Source organism: Penicillium longicatenatum (assembly GCF_028827895.1).
Source record: "Penicillium longicatenatum strain IBT 33135 chromosome Unknown contig_7_segment0_segment0, whole genome shotgun sequence".
Taxonomy (NCBI): Eukaryota; Fungi; Ascomycota; class Eurotiomycetes; order Eurotiales; family Aspergillaceae; genus Penicillium; species Penicillium longicatenatum.
Genome location: NW_026643124.1, coordinates 1,552,335 through 1,570,980, shown reverse-complemented (window position 1 = coordinate 1,570,980; position 18,646 = coordinate 1,552,335). Strand labels below are relative to the sequence as shown.

Genomic DNA, 18,646 nt, shown 5'->3' with positions numbered 1-18,646 from the left:
GGGAATGCTGTGAGGTTATAAAGGGAGAATTCAACACTTGATAAATACAACGGTGATGTCCGGGACTTGTTTATAGTTCTGAAAATCAGCAAGAGATTTCTCATGCCGTCCAGCTCAGACGTACTTCCACCTCCCGCTTTTGGGCTAGTTGTGATTGGAAATAAACATTGGAAAAGATTTTCACCATTTTCATCCAAACATCACCGCTGTTTTGGTTAAGCAGTTCTACGAATTTAGAGAGTATGCTAGACGTGGCTATCAATCATAGGGTTAGCGTCAAAACATTTCCTTAAAATGAACTATTTTGAACCAATAAAATGGTGTCGCATGTATTCACCCTCTTCTGCTTCGTCAATCTGGGCCTTTGTCCTGTTATGATGGCGTCTATTGGGCCGTTCCTCTCCCTGTTCTCAGCCACAAACCTAAGCCACCGACCATTTGCCGAACTGACCGGATAAGTCCCCCGTCTACGTCAATTAGCGCCCTTGTTCAGTCAGCCTTCATCTGTCAAAGCAGCCACACTGAAGAATTTTGATAACCGGAGAGATCCGATATGTGCTCCCTCATAGCCCTGTGGATTCAGCAAAGCCTGCATGAGTCGAAGTATGGCTGAAGAGGCTATGGCATTTTTACCCCCTTCAGCTCGGGCATCACCGAGAGGGCTGTAGCGAGTAGAATATAAAATTTCCTTCCATTTTCAGAGCTATGTCTCATTCTTTTAAAGGAAAGCAATGATACTGGATGTTCAAATCCTATTTGCATAAAACAGCCGTACAAGGGTATTATATCTACGGATCTGCAGATATGGTGTTCCACATTGCCATTAAAGATGTGGTTCTCTCGACTCTTTACATTGCTCATCAGTTCAACATACCATCATTCTGGTTCAAAGCTGCGGGGGTAGGAATTGGACTTGTGTTGCTGCTCACAACTACCGCTATTATCACATTGCTGGCGAGAGCCATCTTGATTCCTCGTCGACTGATTTCATTATCCGATAAGAACCAAGAAGTTCTGGGCAAGCCCCTTCTTTTCCCGGTGAAGTTTAATCATACACGCTTCATACCCGTGAAAGATCATTTTCTCAACCGATTCCTTGTTGTGGGGATTCCAGTTGGCCTTCGATGTCGTATTGGAGACCTATTGGCCGTGGATGACAAGTCTCTTGAGGTGACTCCCGCACCAGGAGTTACTGGATGGTCTTGGAAGCGGACCATTTCCCACTTTAGCTGCTGGTTCACTTTCGACTCTGCGCGATTCTTGCATAGAGGAGATCACGGTGTGGATCTGCGACAGAAACTGGACAATTTCCTTCAATCCCAGGTAGGATGCCTTTATTTCAAAAATTTCCCTCAAATTGGATACTGACAATCTGAAATAGAACGAAGACCCTGCACAGTGGCCATATGCCTACCTTCTAAGTGTGCCCCAGTTCTTGGGATGGTCCAGGAGTGTCGTGAGTTGGTGGTACCTATACAATGGAGACCGGGAACTCGACGCGGTCATCCTCGAAATCAATAATTCTTACTGGGAAAAACGAAATGTTTTCTTGAGAGTCAGCCCTACCTCTGACGAGCCATTGAGCCCTCCAGAGACCTCGAATTTCATCGAATACCTTGAAGATCGGCAGTTGGTGCAAACTGTGAAATCAGCACCCCGAGCCAAATTTTACAAAGGCATCTGGAGCAAATACATTTTTGCTTCTCCGTTTGAAAAGGTGGACGGGTTGGTGTCCAATCGTATGATGGACCCTCTGCAACCGGGTGCCTGGAAGTCCAACACATCATTTTCGAACATGACAACTATGGAGGAGTCAGGTGAAGTCCGCATGGCAACCAGATTGACATGTGATGGTCCGCCAATCGATCCAACCAAGATGAGCTCCTTGGATGTGGCCAGATTCGTCTTCCAGTGGACTATCCTGAGCATTTTGACTACTCCGGAGATCATTATCAAGGCGTTGAAAATCAAGTTCAAGGGAATGATGGAGATGAACTCCAAACCTCCTGTTCGGAGCGGTAGTGTTGGACGTGCGATCACACCGGTGGAACTGTATGGTCCCAATCTCTTTACTTGGTTGACTTGTAAAAGGTGCATTAATCACCTTTAAGGAAGCTTGAGCCGTTTTTCCGCTCATATCTTGCCAGCTGTGTTGAGGCTTTCCCCAAGCCAGTTAAGCTAACCTACCTTCCCTGCCGGTCATTTACCAACGACGCTATTCACATGAAATCCCCCTCCTACCAAAAGGATTCCCCTGATACAATTTCGCTTACTGTTGAACCGACCGATCCACAACTCTATGCCAGATTGATCAATTACCCCGACATGAAGACAGGACTCGCGCAAGAAGCCAAACCTACTGGACTTGCCGCTGACCCAACCTCTCAGCGCCTTATCGTGTCTGACTCTGCTCTTCTGGACTCGATCATTCATTCGGTATCATCTCAAAAGAGGGGTTTCTTAAGTGGCACAGCCACAGCCCTGAATTGGAGAATGCGATTAGTCCTCTTAGTACTATGAGGATGTTTTCGCATAGAAATATTTCAAATTCTATGCCCAGGTGGGTTTTTCCTAGGCCTAGTCTCGCCTTAACGTGAACTATACTAAAGAATCAAGACTCAGAACATATAACAAATTATTTCTATGCTCGAGGTAGCACCTTAATTTTAACATTGATCCCTATATCATGCAATCGGGGGGAGACACCTTAAGACAGGAATTCCTTCAACGTCTCGTGACCAACTTGCCATCTTTCGAGCTCATCACCAGGTGGTGCGAAGTCATCAAATAGCTAAAACCTGATCTCTTCGCATCCGCAAACCAGAACAACGGGTTTTTGGTTGGCAATGCCTTCAGTCGATTATCTTCTTCCACAAAATCGGCAAAATCCTTGATATGAACCCGCAGTTGCCCAGCATGTTTGGTGACTTGGACGCTGCCAGGTTCACTGCTCGCGCTTGTAATAGTCATGACAACATCCCCGACCACTTCATCGACAGGTGCAAAATCCAAGTAGCCACTGATGACAGAGAAATCGGGCCTTACTCCAAGATTTTGTATAATGCTAATCAGCTCGATCAGGATATCCTGGGATGAGATTCCACCAGGGGCTTTTCCAGCTGGGATTGCGAGTGGCCGATGGATATAGACCTGCAAACCGAGGCGCGCGGCTTTACGGAGGAATGTTTCAGCCACCCATTTGCTGGCCACATATCCATCGCTTCCATCTGTGGGCGGGGCTGCGCCGTCGTAGATCTGGACGGATCCCGACGAGAAGAGGTGAAGGGGTGCATTGTTGATCATGGCGACTCGGGCAAGCTCCTTAACAGAATCAACATTAACGGGACGCAGGGTCTCATAGCTGTCAAAGAAGGAACGATTGGCGGCACAGTGGATAGCAACATCTAACTTTTCGGCTAGAGCAGCAAACCCGGCAGGAGACAGACCAAAATTTGGCTGAGACAAGTCGGTTCGGATGAACTTGATCTTTGGGCTTGATACCAGAGATGCAGATGCAGCCTGCTCATCACGAACCAAGCACTTGATCTCGCTCACCTGTGGGGTATCAATGAGACGCTGGAGCAGTTTGCGGCCTACATATCCAGTCGGTCCAGCCAAGACCACAGTGAGGTCGGTGGTCTTCTTTTGCTTGGCTGGGATCCTGTTCTTCGCAATGAGGCTCAACGGCTCTGATACAGCGGTTTCGGTTTCCCAGTCAATAACGTGAGTGCCTGCAAAGGACTTCACAATTTTCGTCATGCCTCCCAGACTACTGAAGTTCATGAGATCGACCAGAAGAGGCGCCGAGTTAAGCTCCTGTTTGACAAGAGCCTGCAGCTTCACGAGCAGAATAGAAGTACCGCCCACATCGAAGAAGTTGGTCCCTGGAGTAAGCTCTCGAATGTTGTTTGGAATGACTCGGCGCCACAGGTCGGCTAAAGTCTTCTCCATTTCCATAGCTAGACCGTTGTCTTCCGACCCCTCAGGTAGCGGCATAGCCTGAATGGCCTTGCGATCGAATTTCAGGTTGCCGGTAACTGGAATATTGGCAATCGGAACAACCACCGCGGGCTGCATGTAGGTAGGCAGCGGCAGTCTGGATTCAAGATGTTGGATGAGACCTGCGCGACGATGTTGCGGGTAGTCGGGCGCGAAGACGACGTGAGAAGCCAGAAACTTCTGCTCTCCTTCTCCTCTTAAGGTGACAACAGCATGCGTGAGGGCGCCATTCGCCGCCTCTAGGAGAACTGTTTCGACTTCTTGGACTTCAATCCGGAAGCCTCGGATTTTCACCTGGCTGTCACCTGTAATGCGGCCCAGCCAGTAAACTGCACCATTCTCCCGGAGACAGCCTCGATCTCCAGTACGGTACCAGGTACCACTTGCTGAAGGATGAATGGATGCGCCAGGGATAAACTTCTCCTTTGTCATCTCCTCGAGTCCTAGATATCCATCGGCGATGCCTGGACCGCCTGCGCAGATCTCTCCAGCCACGCCCACGGGCACCGGCCGGAGACTGTCGTCGAGAATAGCGACGGTGTAATTTGGTAGGATGAAGCCAGCTGGGACATGGTCCTCCAGATCAGGGTCACTGTGTTTGATCTCGCCCTTCGTGATGGCGAGTGTGGCTTCGGTGGGGCCGTAGTTGTTGAAGAGCCGCAAACTGGGTAGCTCAAGCGCTAGTTCGGCAAACTCCTGGATAAGACCGCGATGAAGATGTTCACCCCCACCAAATGCAGCTTGCCAGGACCTGCAGTTTGACAGGTTTTCACGCGCGTATCGGAACCACATCTCATACTCAGATGGAGTAGCCACCGTGTATGTCACTTCGTGCTCTGCCATCAACTTAGTGATAGATTGCGGATCACCTCTCTTCTCAGCCGGGACGACAAGAAGACAGCCACCGTCAGCAAGAGCGGCGAAAATTTGGTCCAACGAAACATCAAAACTAAAGATGGTCTGCTGAAGTACCACCTTTGCCAGGGCAGGGATATTGCAAAACCGCGAATATCCTTCACTCTCCGATCGCAAATTGCTGTGAGTTAATCGGATTCCCTTGGGCTTTCCTGTAGTACCACTGGTAAAGAGAATGACTGCTGTCGACTCGGGTCTTGCTTGATTTGGCAATGGTGTCGTCGAGGTTGAAGCTGGAAGATCCGAGACCATGATTTCGACCCCATCGACGCAACCAATTGATTTAACCTTATCTGTCATGTTGCGATCAGTCAGAAGGATGTGAGGCTGCACATTTTCCACGATCCTGGAGAGTCTAGACAATGAATTGCGCGGATCCAAAGGCACATAAATTCCTCCAACTCGGAAAGCGGCCAGCATGGAGCACATCCAATCGGGGGATGGGTCTTGGAAAACCCCGATAGGAGCGCCTTGCTTTGCACCGGCGGCAACAAGGGCTGAAACAATGGCATTGACTCGGTCTCCCATTTGCTTGTACGTGAGGGTGTTTCCCAGTCCATCTTTCAATGCTGGCTCAGATGCATGTCGCTCAATCATCTGGTCAATGCGGTGGGAGATTGTGATAGGCCATTGAAGTTCCATTTGCGGTCCTGTGGAAGGTTAGCCCAGACGGTCTGTCAGGTTGGACTATCAATACTTACCCTTTCCAATTCGAAGACCCGCCTCAATATCTTCGGGGGCGTAGGCCGGAAGTGCGCTGGCTTCGAGGTCCACGCCTTCAGCGAAAGTTCGCAGAACATTGACAAAGGATTCCATCAGTAGATCTGTGCTAGCTTTTGTGTACATATTTGCTGTCAAGCGGATAGAAAGCCAGGATTCGCCGTTAGGGTTATCAGTGATCCCAAGGGTGAGATCGTAACCGTTCCGTGCATTCAGCCAGGACTCATCACTCAACTTGCATCCACCCCACACAGACCTATCCTGATATACCTGGCGATAGTCCACGAACAGTTGGTAGATAGGGGCATGTATGTTGTTACGCGGAATCTTCAGTTCTTTGAGGATCACATTCCATGGGACATGAGATCGCTGTAACGCCCCATATGCTTTGTCACGAGAGTCCTTGATAAGATCGCTGATCTTAGCGCTCTGATTTCGGGTAAATAGTATAGGAAGAAGGTTCAAAAAGAAACCAAGACTTCCCATAAACCTCTTATCAATGCGATTTGCATCTGCAATTCCGACGAAGAATTCGTCGACTTCAGGGAGGAGGCGGAGGACCAAGCCTTGGAGAGCGGCAAGGTAAAGGTGAAACATAGTGGCTCTGTTTTTTCGCGCGATCTGCTTGAGCTTTGCCACTAGTGGTGCTTCAAGGGTTGCCTTTGCTTCGTGTTGAAGGAAGCGATCCAAGACTGGCCGAGTTTGGGATTTGGCGAAGGGGAATGGAGGCACAGGGGGTGTATTGGGATTGATGATTCCTCGGAACTCTTCGATTGTCTTTTGCATTGTTCCCATTTCGTACGTGTCGCGTTGCCATCGGGAAAACGCGCGGTATTGACTTTCCGGACCTAGAGGTGGCAGTGCCTTCCCGGTGTATGCCGCTTCGAGATCGACGAAAAGGACAGTGAAACTGTAGCCATCCCAAGAGATATGATGACCACTTACAAGCAGGAAGTGCAGATTCTCATTGACGCTGAGGAGGTGGATCTTGGCGGCCTCCCAGGAATTCAAGTCCCAGATGTACCCATGCATCTTTCGTAACTCTTCATACGCATCAGCTTCCGACTCAAGATGTTTGTGAATTAGACGAATAGGAGACTCAGGTAGTATCCCCTGCTTTGGGACCCGATTTTCTCCTGTCCCTGACCAAAAGTATCGAGTCCGAAGTGCCTCGTGGCGTTGCCCTAGCACTCGAACGGCTTTTTCGAGTTGAGGAACATTCATTTTCCCAGTAAGCTTGAACATGACAGTCATGTTGAAACTTGTTTTGTCCTCGAGGTAGTCATTTAAAAACCAGAACCTCGCTTGACCATATGACATGGCACAAGATTCTTCTTTGTCGATCAAACGACTGAGGTCTGGAATAGCTCCCTGAACCTTGGCCTTGCCATTTACTGCATGCCCTGTTCTCGAGACAGCCTCAACAACGGGGTTGATCGGCATTGAAGCGTTGTCGTTTGAAACGTTGAGTTTCAAGTTATCGACATCATTAGCGGGAACTGCATGGATTGGCGCATCGATTTCAGTCATCGGCGTATGAAGCTGAGTGGCAAATTGAGGAGGGCTATCGGACGGTGTTAGGATATCTTCTAAAGAAGCAACGCTAGACGCCGCTAGCTCGACTGGAGTGGCGGGCGAAAAAGCTGGAATCTTGGTGTTTGCGCCAGGCTTTGTGTCTTTCCCAGTGCCACTGGCAAGAGCATTCAAATCCACGACGGATGTAGGAACACGCTCCAGAGCTTCAGTAAGAAGGTCCGTGATAGAAGCGCCACCAAGTATCTTGAGCACCGGGATGTCAACCTCAAGCTCTTTAAGAAACCATGTGCGGACCTCCACGGCCATGAGGGAGTCAATTCCTTGCTCCACAAGAGAAGCTTTCTCATTGATAACCTCATCCTGGGAAACCATCAAGGTTCGCTTGAGCCGTACGACAAATGAATCTATTTGAAAATCAGCACAAGTTCATGTAAAAAGAAAGAAAATGAGCAAAGCATCTATACCTTTGATGATATCGATGGCTTCAGCCTTGGTCTGAGTCTCGGTCAACTTAATTCTCAAAGGCACAGCAGAGAGCTTTCCACCGTAGTTCTGAGTTCCGGATCGCTCTTTGACAAAGTGATTGAATTTGATATCGTCTCGAAACTGTGCCTTTACATGGGCGTCAGCAAATATAGGTTGAAGACCCGTGACAACTTCCGAACTACTAGAGCATCCCGGCTTGCCCACTAGGATAGCTTCAGCAAAAAGCTGCTGCAAATCCTGCTCAGAGATGTTCCGGTATCCAAGTTTCGCAAAATAGTCACCAGTAAAGTCGTCTGAACGCTCCACGTAACCAATCCCCATGACGGAGCTGATTGCGATAGTGGAACCAGCCACTCCACGCTTTTTGCGCTGAGACGCCAGAGCAGTCATGAACATGTTGGCTGCAATGTAGTTGCTCTGTCCACTGTTGCCGACGACTGCCGTCAATGACGAGAATACAATGAAAAATTCCAATGGAGTATCGTGGAAAAGTTCGTCTAATAGCTGGGTGCCAATGACTTTTGGATTGAGAACCTTGGTGAGCGTCTCGAAAGACATTCTGTCAAACAAAGAGTCTTCCAGTACCATAGCTCCCTGCGCAACACCTGCAACTGGAGGCATTGTTGTCGAAATTTCCTCGTAGCACTTGAGTAAGGAGCTTTTGCTTGTGATGTCAAGTGGTAGAACTTTGACGGTGGCACCCATTGCCTCGACTGTTTTGATAAACTGGGGATGAACGTTCGGTCGACGACTGGTCAGAACGACATGCTTGGCGCCGCGCTCAACCATCCATTGACACAATGACTGGCCAACTTGACCTGACATACCGATCATGAGATAGGTCTTGTCACTTCGGAAGATAGTCCCCTCGTCAATGGCCTGAACTTTGGCCAAAGCACCTGAAGTGAAGCAATCAACGACCGTAAAAGGCGCTTCAAGAACCGTTAAACCCGACATTTCTTGGAGCTGAATGATCGTAGGGCTATAGATTGAAATGTCAAATACTGAGGCCGACGCCTCCTTGATGGCCTTGGGGACTTCAGCAAAAGAATTCACATTATTGATCATGGGACCCGTGCCAAAGAAATCCTGAGAACTGTAAATGGCGCATGATCGAGGTAGACAACGGGCAACCAGCTGGCCGGATATTGACGATTCGGGCGCTTGAGATAGGTTGACAAACACAGAGGTAGAAGCAGGCAGTGCTCTCTCAATGAGCCGTCGAGGGGCGTTTTCATGAATGTAGCACCAAGTACTATCTGTTCTGGCTTTTTCTTTCAGCGAAGTCGTGAACGTCACGTGGATTGACTTATGCGACGACTGTGAAGATAGGGCATAAGCAACGACCTCATCTGGCTCATGAATCACAATGTTATTGCCTTCGCCCGCCAGGTTGAGAATATTAGAAGCAGTCATCCGAGCAGCAACAGATACTAGAGCTTTGACAGGATCATCACCACTACCAAGAGGCACGGTCCAATCCGTCAACACTTCGATACGTGACTCTCTGGAATGAGCCAGAGCCAAAACCTTTTCGTTGCTACCCTTATCAATTCCAAAGCACAAAGATAGCTTGCCGACAGATGCAACATTGATGCTTTGCAACAAGAAGTGTGAAATCTGGAGATCCCTTGTCAAGCCAAATGCCGGAGGTGGGCTGGGTTGACGAAGAGGAGACGGATAGTGCACTTCGCACGTCGTGCCGTTGCTGGTAATTGATACTGGGGTCTTTTGAGGATTGACGGATGTTGTAACAGCACGACGTGAGGTGTTGTAGCGATCGTTTGCCTGTTCAAACTCGTAGAGGCGAGGAATGATGCGAACACCATCTTCAATATATACCTCTGGCTCGATGGACCAGAGCAGTTCCTCACCAGGGACGGCCGCTCTCTCCCATTTCTTGAGGACTTCAAGACGAAGCAACTCCTCGGCAATTAACTGAGCAGATCTCTCATCAATTATGTCCAGGTCGAAAACCTCAAGCGAAATGTTGGGGTATTCGAATTTTACAACACGCCCAAGTCCATGAGTCATGAAGGAGTATGGCTCGTCAGATCTAGCGCCTCGAGTGACCCATAAGACATTACCTCCTTCACGCCACAGTGTTTGAAGAGCCTGAAGCTTTTCGGGGGTGATATTCTTGAATATCGGCTCGTCGAGTTCAGCAATTGAGAGTACCGTGCTCCCCTGCAGTAGGATATTCTCATCAAGGCTCTCAAAAGAATCAACGCGTTCAATATAGTTGAATCTATGAGAAAGATGAGATTCAAGGCGCTCTGCTAGACGGTGAGCGGCGAGTGTTTCACCGCCGACAATGATGAGACGGGGTGCGTCGGTTGGAGGGAGAGCAGTGATGGACAAAAATGGGTTCCGAAGCAAATCGATGCGATCATCCACGGCCTGTGCTGCAAAAACAGAAGAAGGATGGAGTTTGTGAAACAATGGTGTGCTTGTCTCGATCCCCCCAAACCCACATTTTCGAAGCAGAGAATCCCACTGTGGAAGAGTCAAAGTTGGTCCCCAAGGCCGACCAGTGTCGTAACCAACCCACCATCCAGGCAAGCTCCCCATGGGAAGACCCACACGGAGAGTGTCATTGCTTGTGAGTTCTAAAGCAATGAGATATCCACCAGGCTTGAGTAGTCGACGGACATTGGTCATCACTTCTTCTAGTGTGCCGGTTGCATGGAGAACATTGGAAGCCAGGATCAGGTCATAGGAGCCTTCGACAAAGCCCTGGGATTCCGGTTGTTTCTCCATGTCAAAAACCTTGAAGCTCATGCGGCTGGAATGGTCTCTGAATCGATCTTCGGCTGCTTCGAAAAATCCACTCGAAATATCCGTATAGGTGTATGTGGAGAACGCAGAGCCAAGAGTAGGGAGAATATGTCTTGTCGACCCACCAGTTCCAGCGCCTGGAGAATTCAATCAGTATCATTGAAGATTTATCAATCGAGGCCAAGCAACAGATATTCTTACCAATTTCAAATACCTTCATGTGAGGGTATCTATGGGATACCTGGGCCGCCATACGTGCGAAATGGCGATTAGCGATATCGAGACCTAAACCTTCGTCATAGAAATCGAATAGACCGTCCTGTGTCATGTGTTCAAGAATTCCAGACCCTGTCCGAATGACTTCCGGAAGATTTTTGCCTACTGATTCGAGCATACGAACATCAACCCGGTCGCGGTACCTGTGAACCCTGTAAGTACATATATCATTTAGCTTTCCGTCCTTGTCCAGATTTCTTACCTGTCTAGGATAGCACTGATTTGTTCCTCAGTGTCGGTCTCATAACTTGAAGGAACAAACGGATTCTTTCCGTTTTTGACAGTGTTCACAGCACGGGTGGCCCAATCAAGCAGCCGCTGGTAGTGTGGTAGAGTGCTGGCCCTCTCCTCTGGAGTGATAGTCTCGACTAGACGGCGCAGGTAGTAGAAGGAGACCCGCTCTGCCTTGATAGCATTTTCGATATCCTCTGGTGAGAGCCCATCATCAAGAGGAGCGGCCAGATTGCCGTTAGGACGATCAATTTTGTAGTCAAACCGCGAGAACAGTACTGTATCGTTCTCCGGCCTTGCTGCCGTGAAAGGCATCAGCTCCAGGCCTTCTATCTGAACGAAGGTATGGGCATGGTCATCAGAGAAGAGTGTGATATCAACAGTGCTATGGGCGTTTTTGAAGCTTCTGACAACAGCTTCCCAAGGGTTCACCTCCTGCTTTTCGGTGGCGTAGGAAGTGAAATAGGGGTTGATGGTAATGCACTGGATGCCAGCTGGAATATACAAACCCCACATGCGCCCATCACCTGGGCAGCAAAAGGCGGCGGAAGAGGCCTGGAGCGCCGTGTCTAGCATTCCTGGGTGAATCAAGAGTTGGTCCTCCCAGTCTGATCCAGATTCATCCTTGATGGTACCGGTTGCATAGCCATTTTTGCGTTTGATTGAGCGCATGCCTTGAAAGGGCGCTGTGTAGCCGTACTCGAGGCTCTGGAACTGACTGTAAAAACGATCAACCTCAACATCGATCATATTCCAATCTTCCGTTTGAACAGAGGGAAGGGTATCTGCATCTGGCTCGCCCAAAACCACTTCGACGGAACCTTCAGCGTTGAGTCCCATGGGAACCCCAGTTTCATGAGGGGAGCCGGAGTAGCATGAGAAACTGGCCTCGATACTATTTTGCCCTGAACTCTTGATTTTGACAGTGAAAAGAACCTCGACATTTGAGTTCTCATCGTCAAAGGCAATTGCGCGCCCAATAAAAAGATTTTTGATCGTGAACAAAGCAATCTTCGATTTAGTAGCGACGATATTCATGGCCTCAATAGTCATGGCCACAAACCCTGCAGCAGGGAAGACAATCTGGCCTTGGATCTTATGGCCCTTCAGCCATGGTACCTCTTTAGGCCGGAGAATGTTGCGCCATTGAATGTCGTTTGAAGTCTCACGGTCAACTTGGCGCCTGCCGAGAATGGGATGAGGGGCACCAAAGGCAGAAGTAGTGTGGGCACCAGAAACGCGCGACATAGTCCAAAATGATTTTGAATGATCAAATGGATACTTGGGGAGATTTGGAACCATATGTCTAGGAGACGGATCCTCAGAGACAGCCCGCTCAAACTTCTCGAAAGAGACTCGACCAGCTCCAAGACAAGACCAGATGAATCCAAGGGCAGCCGATAGCTCAATAACATCATCCTTTCCTCGCGAAAGGACTCCAGAGTACGGAATGCGATCACCCGTCACTTCTTCAAGGGTATCTAAGCATGGACCTTTAAGCGCTGGATGAGGCCCAATTTCCACCACCAAGTCATAAGGGCCACCCTGGCTGATGGCAGTTGTCGCAGCGGGTGCAAATAGAACAGCGCTTGTCATATTGTCGATCCAATATTGTGAGTCAAGATTATCGACTGACATGACCTGCTCGTTATGAACACTTGAATACCATGTCGGCATGCCTTCAATGTCATTTGGAGGGTCGGCGATAGCACTCATGGCTGCCAGATAGGGAGCGACACAAGGAAGCATATGTTGAGAGTGGTAGGCAGTGTCAACCTTGAGTTGACGAGCGAACTTTCCTTCATCCGTGAAGATCTCAACGGCCTCCGCAATGGCATCCTCGTCTCCAGAAAGCGTGATACTAGAGGAAGAGTTGCGGGCAGCAACATTAAGTCTGCCTTCAAAGTCCTCCAATTGACAAAATTCTCTTGCGTCCTCAAAAGATGTACCTACAGCCATCATTGCCCCTTTCGCACCATTAGGGGATTTGGCAAGCTTGGCATAAAGCCCACGGTAGAATGCAACGCGGATTGCATTTTCTGCTGTCAGCAAGCCCGACGCGTATGCAGCTCCAATTTCACCTAAAACAATCAGAACATGATCAGATCAGCGGGCAAGGAGGTTCCGTACCAGAGGAGTGACCAATGACCGCATTGAGCTGAATACCAGCTAGTCGAAGCAGGTCGACCAATAATATTTGCACAGCCGTACATAAAGGTTGCGAGACTGCAGCCTCGGCAGTCCGCGAGACATCTGAATGTGCAAGCAACTGTTCACGCAAGGACCAACTGGGTCGATCGCCTGGCGGCAATGTCGCCAAAGCCGTGTCCAGCTCATCAAGCCGCTTAGACACAAATGGAGATTGCTCAATCAGACGGGCGCCCATGCGTGGCCATTGAGCACCTTGACCAGTGAAAACACCTAAAATTCGTGAATTTGGAACACCGAAATGCTTTTCTTTGAGCTCGGGGGCATCTTCATTTTGGAGAAGGGAATCCATCTTTTTGCACGCCTCCTCAACTGAAGCAGCAGCAATAGGGACACGGTAAGCCAGGGTAGAACGCCGTTCCTGCAGGGTATAAGCAAAGTCTCTTAGAGAAATATCAACATTATCTTTCAGGTATGCCGAATAGGATGATATCAGCGAACGTAGTGACTTTTCGCTAGCGGCGGATATTGTCAAGGGGGTGAACAGAGGACCGGTCGAAGAATTAACAACAGGTGCCTCATAGGACTCAATAATCGCATGGGCATTAGTTCCTCCAAATCCTGTGAGAGGTGGATCAGCAAAATTCTAATATAGATTTAGTCTCCCCTGGGTATCGTTACCGAAACTGTTGACACTCGCTCGTCTTGGCTGACCAGGAAGTAGCTTGGGCCATGCCTTCACCGATGTTGGAACTTCCAGCCCTCCATAAAAAGGTGCAATCCTAGGATTGAGTTTGTTAAAGTGCATGTTTGGCGGAATGAGGCCATGTTGAAGAGCCAGGGAAGAAGCCATAAGGCTGGCAAGACCAGCGGTACCTTCGGTGTGTCCAATGATGGTCTTGATTGAGCCAACGTAGAGCTTGCCATCGTTAGCTGAGCCATTCGGAAAAAAGGCTCGCGAGATGGCTTCCGCTTCTTGAGGATCACCAGCAGGTGTACCCGTTCCATGTGCATGGAAGAAATGGGGCCGATCCTCGGGCTTGCTGAGGTCGAGGCCTGCACGAGCATACGTTTCTTGGATGAGAGTAGCCTGTGCACTAGCACTGGGCATGGTTAGGCCGGGGGTTTTACCATCCTGATTGAGACCTGTAGCGCGAATGATGCTCTCAATATGGTCGCCATCTTTAAGAGCAGCACTGAGAGGCTTGAGAACAACAGCGGCGATGCCCTCTCCTCGAGCATACCCGTCCACCCCTTCGTCCCACATTCTACTTCGGCCAGTAGGTGAGAGCATGTGCAGATTACTCTCTGCGATATACATTGCTGCACTAGATATCAGCGGAATACTTCGATAATTTCAAAATGAACGGAGGCGTAAATGAAAACGAACTCACCGGGACTGAGAAGAAGGTTGGCTCCGGCGGCTACTGCAACTTTTGATTCTCCATTTCGCAAAGATTGAATAGCCAGGTGAACCGCAACGAGACTGGAAGAGCAAGCGGTGTCGAGGGTAATAGATGGACCGTGCCAGTCAAAAAAATAAGAGAGCCGATTGGACATGATGCTACGGCCCATGCCAGTGGCACTGTACTGCGGAAGATTCTCCCAATCTTTGTACATGATACCGCTCCAATCGTCTCCCATAAGACCGACTATTGCTGCAGTAGACGATCCACGGAGGCCGTCAATGGTTTGGCCAGCCGCACACAGCGAGTCATAAACAGTTTCCATCAGCAGGCGCTGCTGAGGATCGATTGCCTCGCTTTCAGCAGGCTGGATATTGAAAAACCCATTGTCAAATTCAGCAACGTCTTCATCAAGAAAATAAGACGATTGAACATTGGTGGTTCCGTGGTGCTCGGGATCACTATTATAGAAGGTTTCTGGGTCAAAACGACGACCTGGTTCGACTTCCCGAAGGAGATCTCGCGGCTCCCTAAGAATCTCCCAAAGCTTCGACGGAGTATCCGCACTGCCTGGAAATCGACATGCACTTCCAACGATAGCAATGGGCTCGGAGGGGGTATGTTCGGTCATTTTGTCTTTCGAAAATGGTATCGACTTGGTGAGTGAGCTCTGCGTTGTACGAAAGGAGCAAGTAGAAAAAGCTTCGTTCTAGGGAAGACAAATTGTGCAAATGTCGAGAGTATTAAAGCAATATTCTGCAACTCTTGATCTCTATTTTCTAAACTCTTATACGAGTGGGATGATATTTGATTTGGGATTCCCCGGTACCAGTAGTCATACCGAAAAGCACCGAAAGAATGCGATACCAGATCATATCGGACGAGAATGCATCCGAGTGGATCCCATGCCACATGGGCATTACACGTGGTGGCCAAGCTATACCCCTTGCACTTGAGGATGAAACAAACCTAGTCCGAAAGTAGAAACCTGTACAAATCTTTACCGGAAGGAAAGATAATGGGAGGTCTGCCAGATGACGGTGGACTCCTCAACTGTCCTTTCTGAGCCTCTTCCTGATAATATATCTCAATACTACATACTACGGAGTGATACTAAGGTCAGAATGAAAGAGAAAAGATTAGTTAAACTACCTGTTACTACACTATGAGAATCTAATAAACAAACGCAAATATTCAAGGTCGATTACTAATTACAACGAATAATTACTTACTAGGATATATTCCGTGTAAAGGTTCCAACGGGACTGACGCCCAGTAAATTTTTTGGACGACTACTTAGCGGAGGCGTTACCTCAGAGGTCACGATGGTAAAGACCTTGGATAATAAATGATCTGAAGCCAGTTCAAGATAACTTATTCGTCTACTGAAGGGTGTTAATGTCCATGTACGACTCGCCCGCATTATCCATGCGTGGTGCAAAATCCTGCCAAGATAGACAACTATTGGGCGCTTCAGGATTAAACCCAGGAAGTTCAAACCCCAGTATCGTTGGTGAGAGTCCTAATAGATGTAAGCTAACAAATCCTCAAGCCAAAAGAAAACAGCCCAGGCAAAGAAAGCAAGTGCCTAGCTGAAAGAATGATATTACCTTGAAAAGATAAACCAAGCCGCTGTGCAAGCAAATATGGATCTGGACTGGCCCCAGGGGCGCCAATAACATAGTTTAAGGCTGATGCAGCTTTTCGAGCTTCCCTAGACGTCTCACTTTCCCGAAGCCAAATCGCTTGTGTCTTCCTCAGCAGTTGCTTCAGCCCGTCAATGTCCACAGGTAAAGATTTTTCCTCTCCAGAAGTAATGTGATCCCTTGCCTGTTCTGATTGGCGAGCCTGGAGATAGATACAGAGAATACTAGTAGCAAGTAGGAAGTCATGAATAAACGAGGCAGTCACCCTCCAACGGCTCTGGTACAGTCGACCATTTAATTGAGTCTCTTCATCGATTAGATGTTGCAGCTCGAGGATTTTTTTGGCAGACACTAAGCAGGCGGAAGCTGAATATTCGTATTGTTGCTGAAGAGGTGAAGCAACCATGAACTGCTTGTGCAAAACGATCTTCAAGCGTTGGACACTGACTTCTAGCCATATTCTCTGAATGATGACCTGTGAAGAGACTGACAGAGACGAGGCGAGACTGACCCATTTCATGCTTGATGGTAGTGCCTCACGCGCCTCATCGATTTCCTTATCGAGCTGAAGGACATGCGCGTACGAATATGGTCGAGGCTCGGTGGCAACATCAGCAACCTTTACCCCAACAGAAAGAAGTCTGAGTTTTGCGAGGGTGTAGAGGGTGGGTGTCACTTCATTTTCGGGTCGGGACGGTGGGAGTTCAGCGGTGAATTCGTTCAAGTCAGAGTCAGCCAGATTTCTGGGTTCGGCTACATCGGTCTGGTTTTCTTTGATGATCCGGGGAAGTCCCACTTGAGTTGAGATACTAAAATCCAGCTGCACTATCAGGGCCCAAATGCGCCTCCTCATCTCTCCTTCAAATGGAGAAATGTTGGGAAAATGCTTGGCGTCGCGATGGTAGCCCATGTGCATCGCAATCTCAACGATAATTCCAACTAAGATTCGAGTGCCGGCTTCAGTATCTTTGGCGGAAAAAACTTCCACCATAAAATAGAGAATCAAAGTCTCTAACACGTAAGGCCCTCCCTTTGTGTAGTGACCAAGTATCAGACAGTGTATCATATTGTCTCGGAACGTTGAAATCGCGGCATCGCCCTCCTGGGGTTGTGCGGACCCCGGAGAGTACCCACTAGTAAACAGGGTGTTGGTAGGTGCAAGAAAGGACCGTTGAAATTGTGTCGATAGGCACATCATTCCAAAAAGAAGTCCAAGCCATATGATAGGCGCTGCTTGGGGACACTTCCAAAACTCCTCATACTAATTGTTCTCATCAGCACTAGTAGAAGGAAACTCTCGGATCGTGACTAGTAACGTGTTGAAAATCCAGAGAAGGTGAAATGAAAATGTCCCTACCTCACGAAGAAACTTGTCGCTGTGTGGGACGCCTGGTTTACGGTCTGTCAATACAGATACTTGGATAATCTCGGTCATGATCTGCTTACCTGGCGCCATGTCCAAGAAGTTGAAGTAGCGGGCGACCAATCGATCAGCGACAGGTCGGATGGGAATCGAATTGAGAATTGAGGCCGGCGTGACATGCAAAGGGCACCCGCTATAGAGAAGCTGGATACTGGGAAAGCTGACTTGGGGCTGAATTGCATCGGAAGCAACCACGTGGTTATTGTCCTCCTGCTCAAAATGATCCCTGAGTTCGGCAATACCGTCCAGAACAGCAGTCCAATGTGCACTGCTCACGTAGCTGACACCGGACCCCTTAATGCGGACGCTGCCATAGTCAGACGGGGACGGGGATGGTATTCCGTCCTGGATTTGTTCAGCTCGCGTAGATTTCGACCTCTCATCGCCCTCAGAACCACTTCGAGAAAGCCTTCGACCAAAGTTTGAATCATGTGGACCGACAAGCCGCTCTGCGAATCGGCCGGACTCACATGGTGATTCATGAGAATCTGGAGCACTCTGTTGCATTAGCCCTAGCACCAAGTTCTCCAACCGATTGATGCGATCCTGCATGTGTCCCCCACTCTGCGAGCGGCCGGGCAAGATCGGAGTATTCGTGTATTTACACGAGGCTCCATGGCCCCGGCTTGAACAATTACTGCAAGGCTGCAGTCGGTCACATCGGACCCTGTCTTTTGGGTTAGCGCATCCGTTCGTAAGCACCCATCATACGCTGTGAATCCGGCGAAGGAAGAGAAGGAAGAGAAACGGCGATATTTTGCGAAATCGCAGCCAAGGTCCGGCACATCGTATCACGGCAGTCTCAGTAGAGGTCAGTGGGGCTGCTTACTTGCGCCTCCGGCATGCATTGCAGCTTAGCTGGGGCTTGTCCCGACGCCTTGCAGACGACGGGAGGTTTCCGTCCTCTGGGTGAACTGTAATTGAAGCCTCAGGGGGCGGCCCCAAAGGGCTGTAATGGCCCGACATGCTGTGCTTTGTTCAAATATTTACCTGGGGTAACAGAGCTGATATGAGACTCGGTGGGCCCATCACGTGGCGCTCGGACATCCGCGGAGGGTCGTCGATCATCCGAGCGCTGCTTC

At 49.1% G+C, this 18,646-nt stretch overlaps 3 protein-coding genes across 3 annotated transcripts; 1 reads left to right on the top strand and 2 right to left on the bottom strand.

The window, feature by feature from the left end:
* Positions 1 to 804: 804 nt before the first annotated feature.
* Positions 805 to 2,536, top strand: N7484_010849 (uncharacterized protein; the record flags this gene model as incomplete). Its single annotated transcript, XM_057121236.1, has 4 exons — positions 805 to 1,323; positions 1,382 to 2,052; positions 2,112 to 2,436; positions 2,513 to 2,536. 4 exons carry the CDS (start codon positions 805 to 807, stop codon positions 2,534 to 2,536), a joined length of 1,539 nt encoding a protein of 512 aa, XP_056966990.1.
* Positions 2,537 to 2,724: 188 nt separating this feature from the next.
* Positions 2,725 to 15,126, bottom strand: N7484_010848 (equisetin synthetase; the record flags this gene model as incomplete). Its single annotated transcript, XM_057121235.1, has 8 exons — positions 2,725 to 5,564; positions 5,616 to 7,574; positions 7,635 to 10,571; positions 10,636 to 10,853; positions 10,913 to 13,022; positions 13,072 to 13,710; positions 13,771 to 14,412; positions 14,484 to 15,126. The coding sequence occupies 8 exons, from the start codon at positions 15,124 to 15,126 to the stop codon at positions 2,725 to 2,727; spliced, it is 11,988 nt and encodes a 3,995-aa protein (XP_056966989.1).
* Positions 15,127 to 15,877: 751 nt separating this feature from the next.
* N7484_010847 (fungal specific transcription factor domain-containing protein) lies at positions 15,878 to 18,116 on the bottom strand (the record flags this gene model as incomplete). The annotated part of the gene is made up of 3 exons (XM_057121234.1): positions 15,878 to 16,017; positions 16,106 to 17,274; positions 17,404 to 18,116. 3 exons carry the CDS (start codon positions 18,114 to 18,116, stop codon positions 15,878 to 15,880), a joined length of 2,022 nt encoding a protein of 673 aa, XP_056966988.1.
* Positions 18,117 to 18,646: the final 530 nt, after the last annotated feature.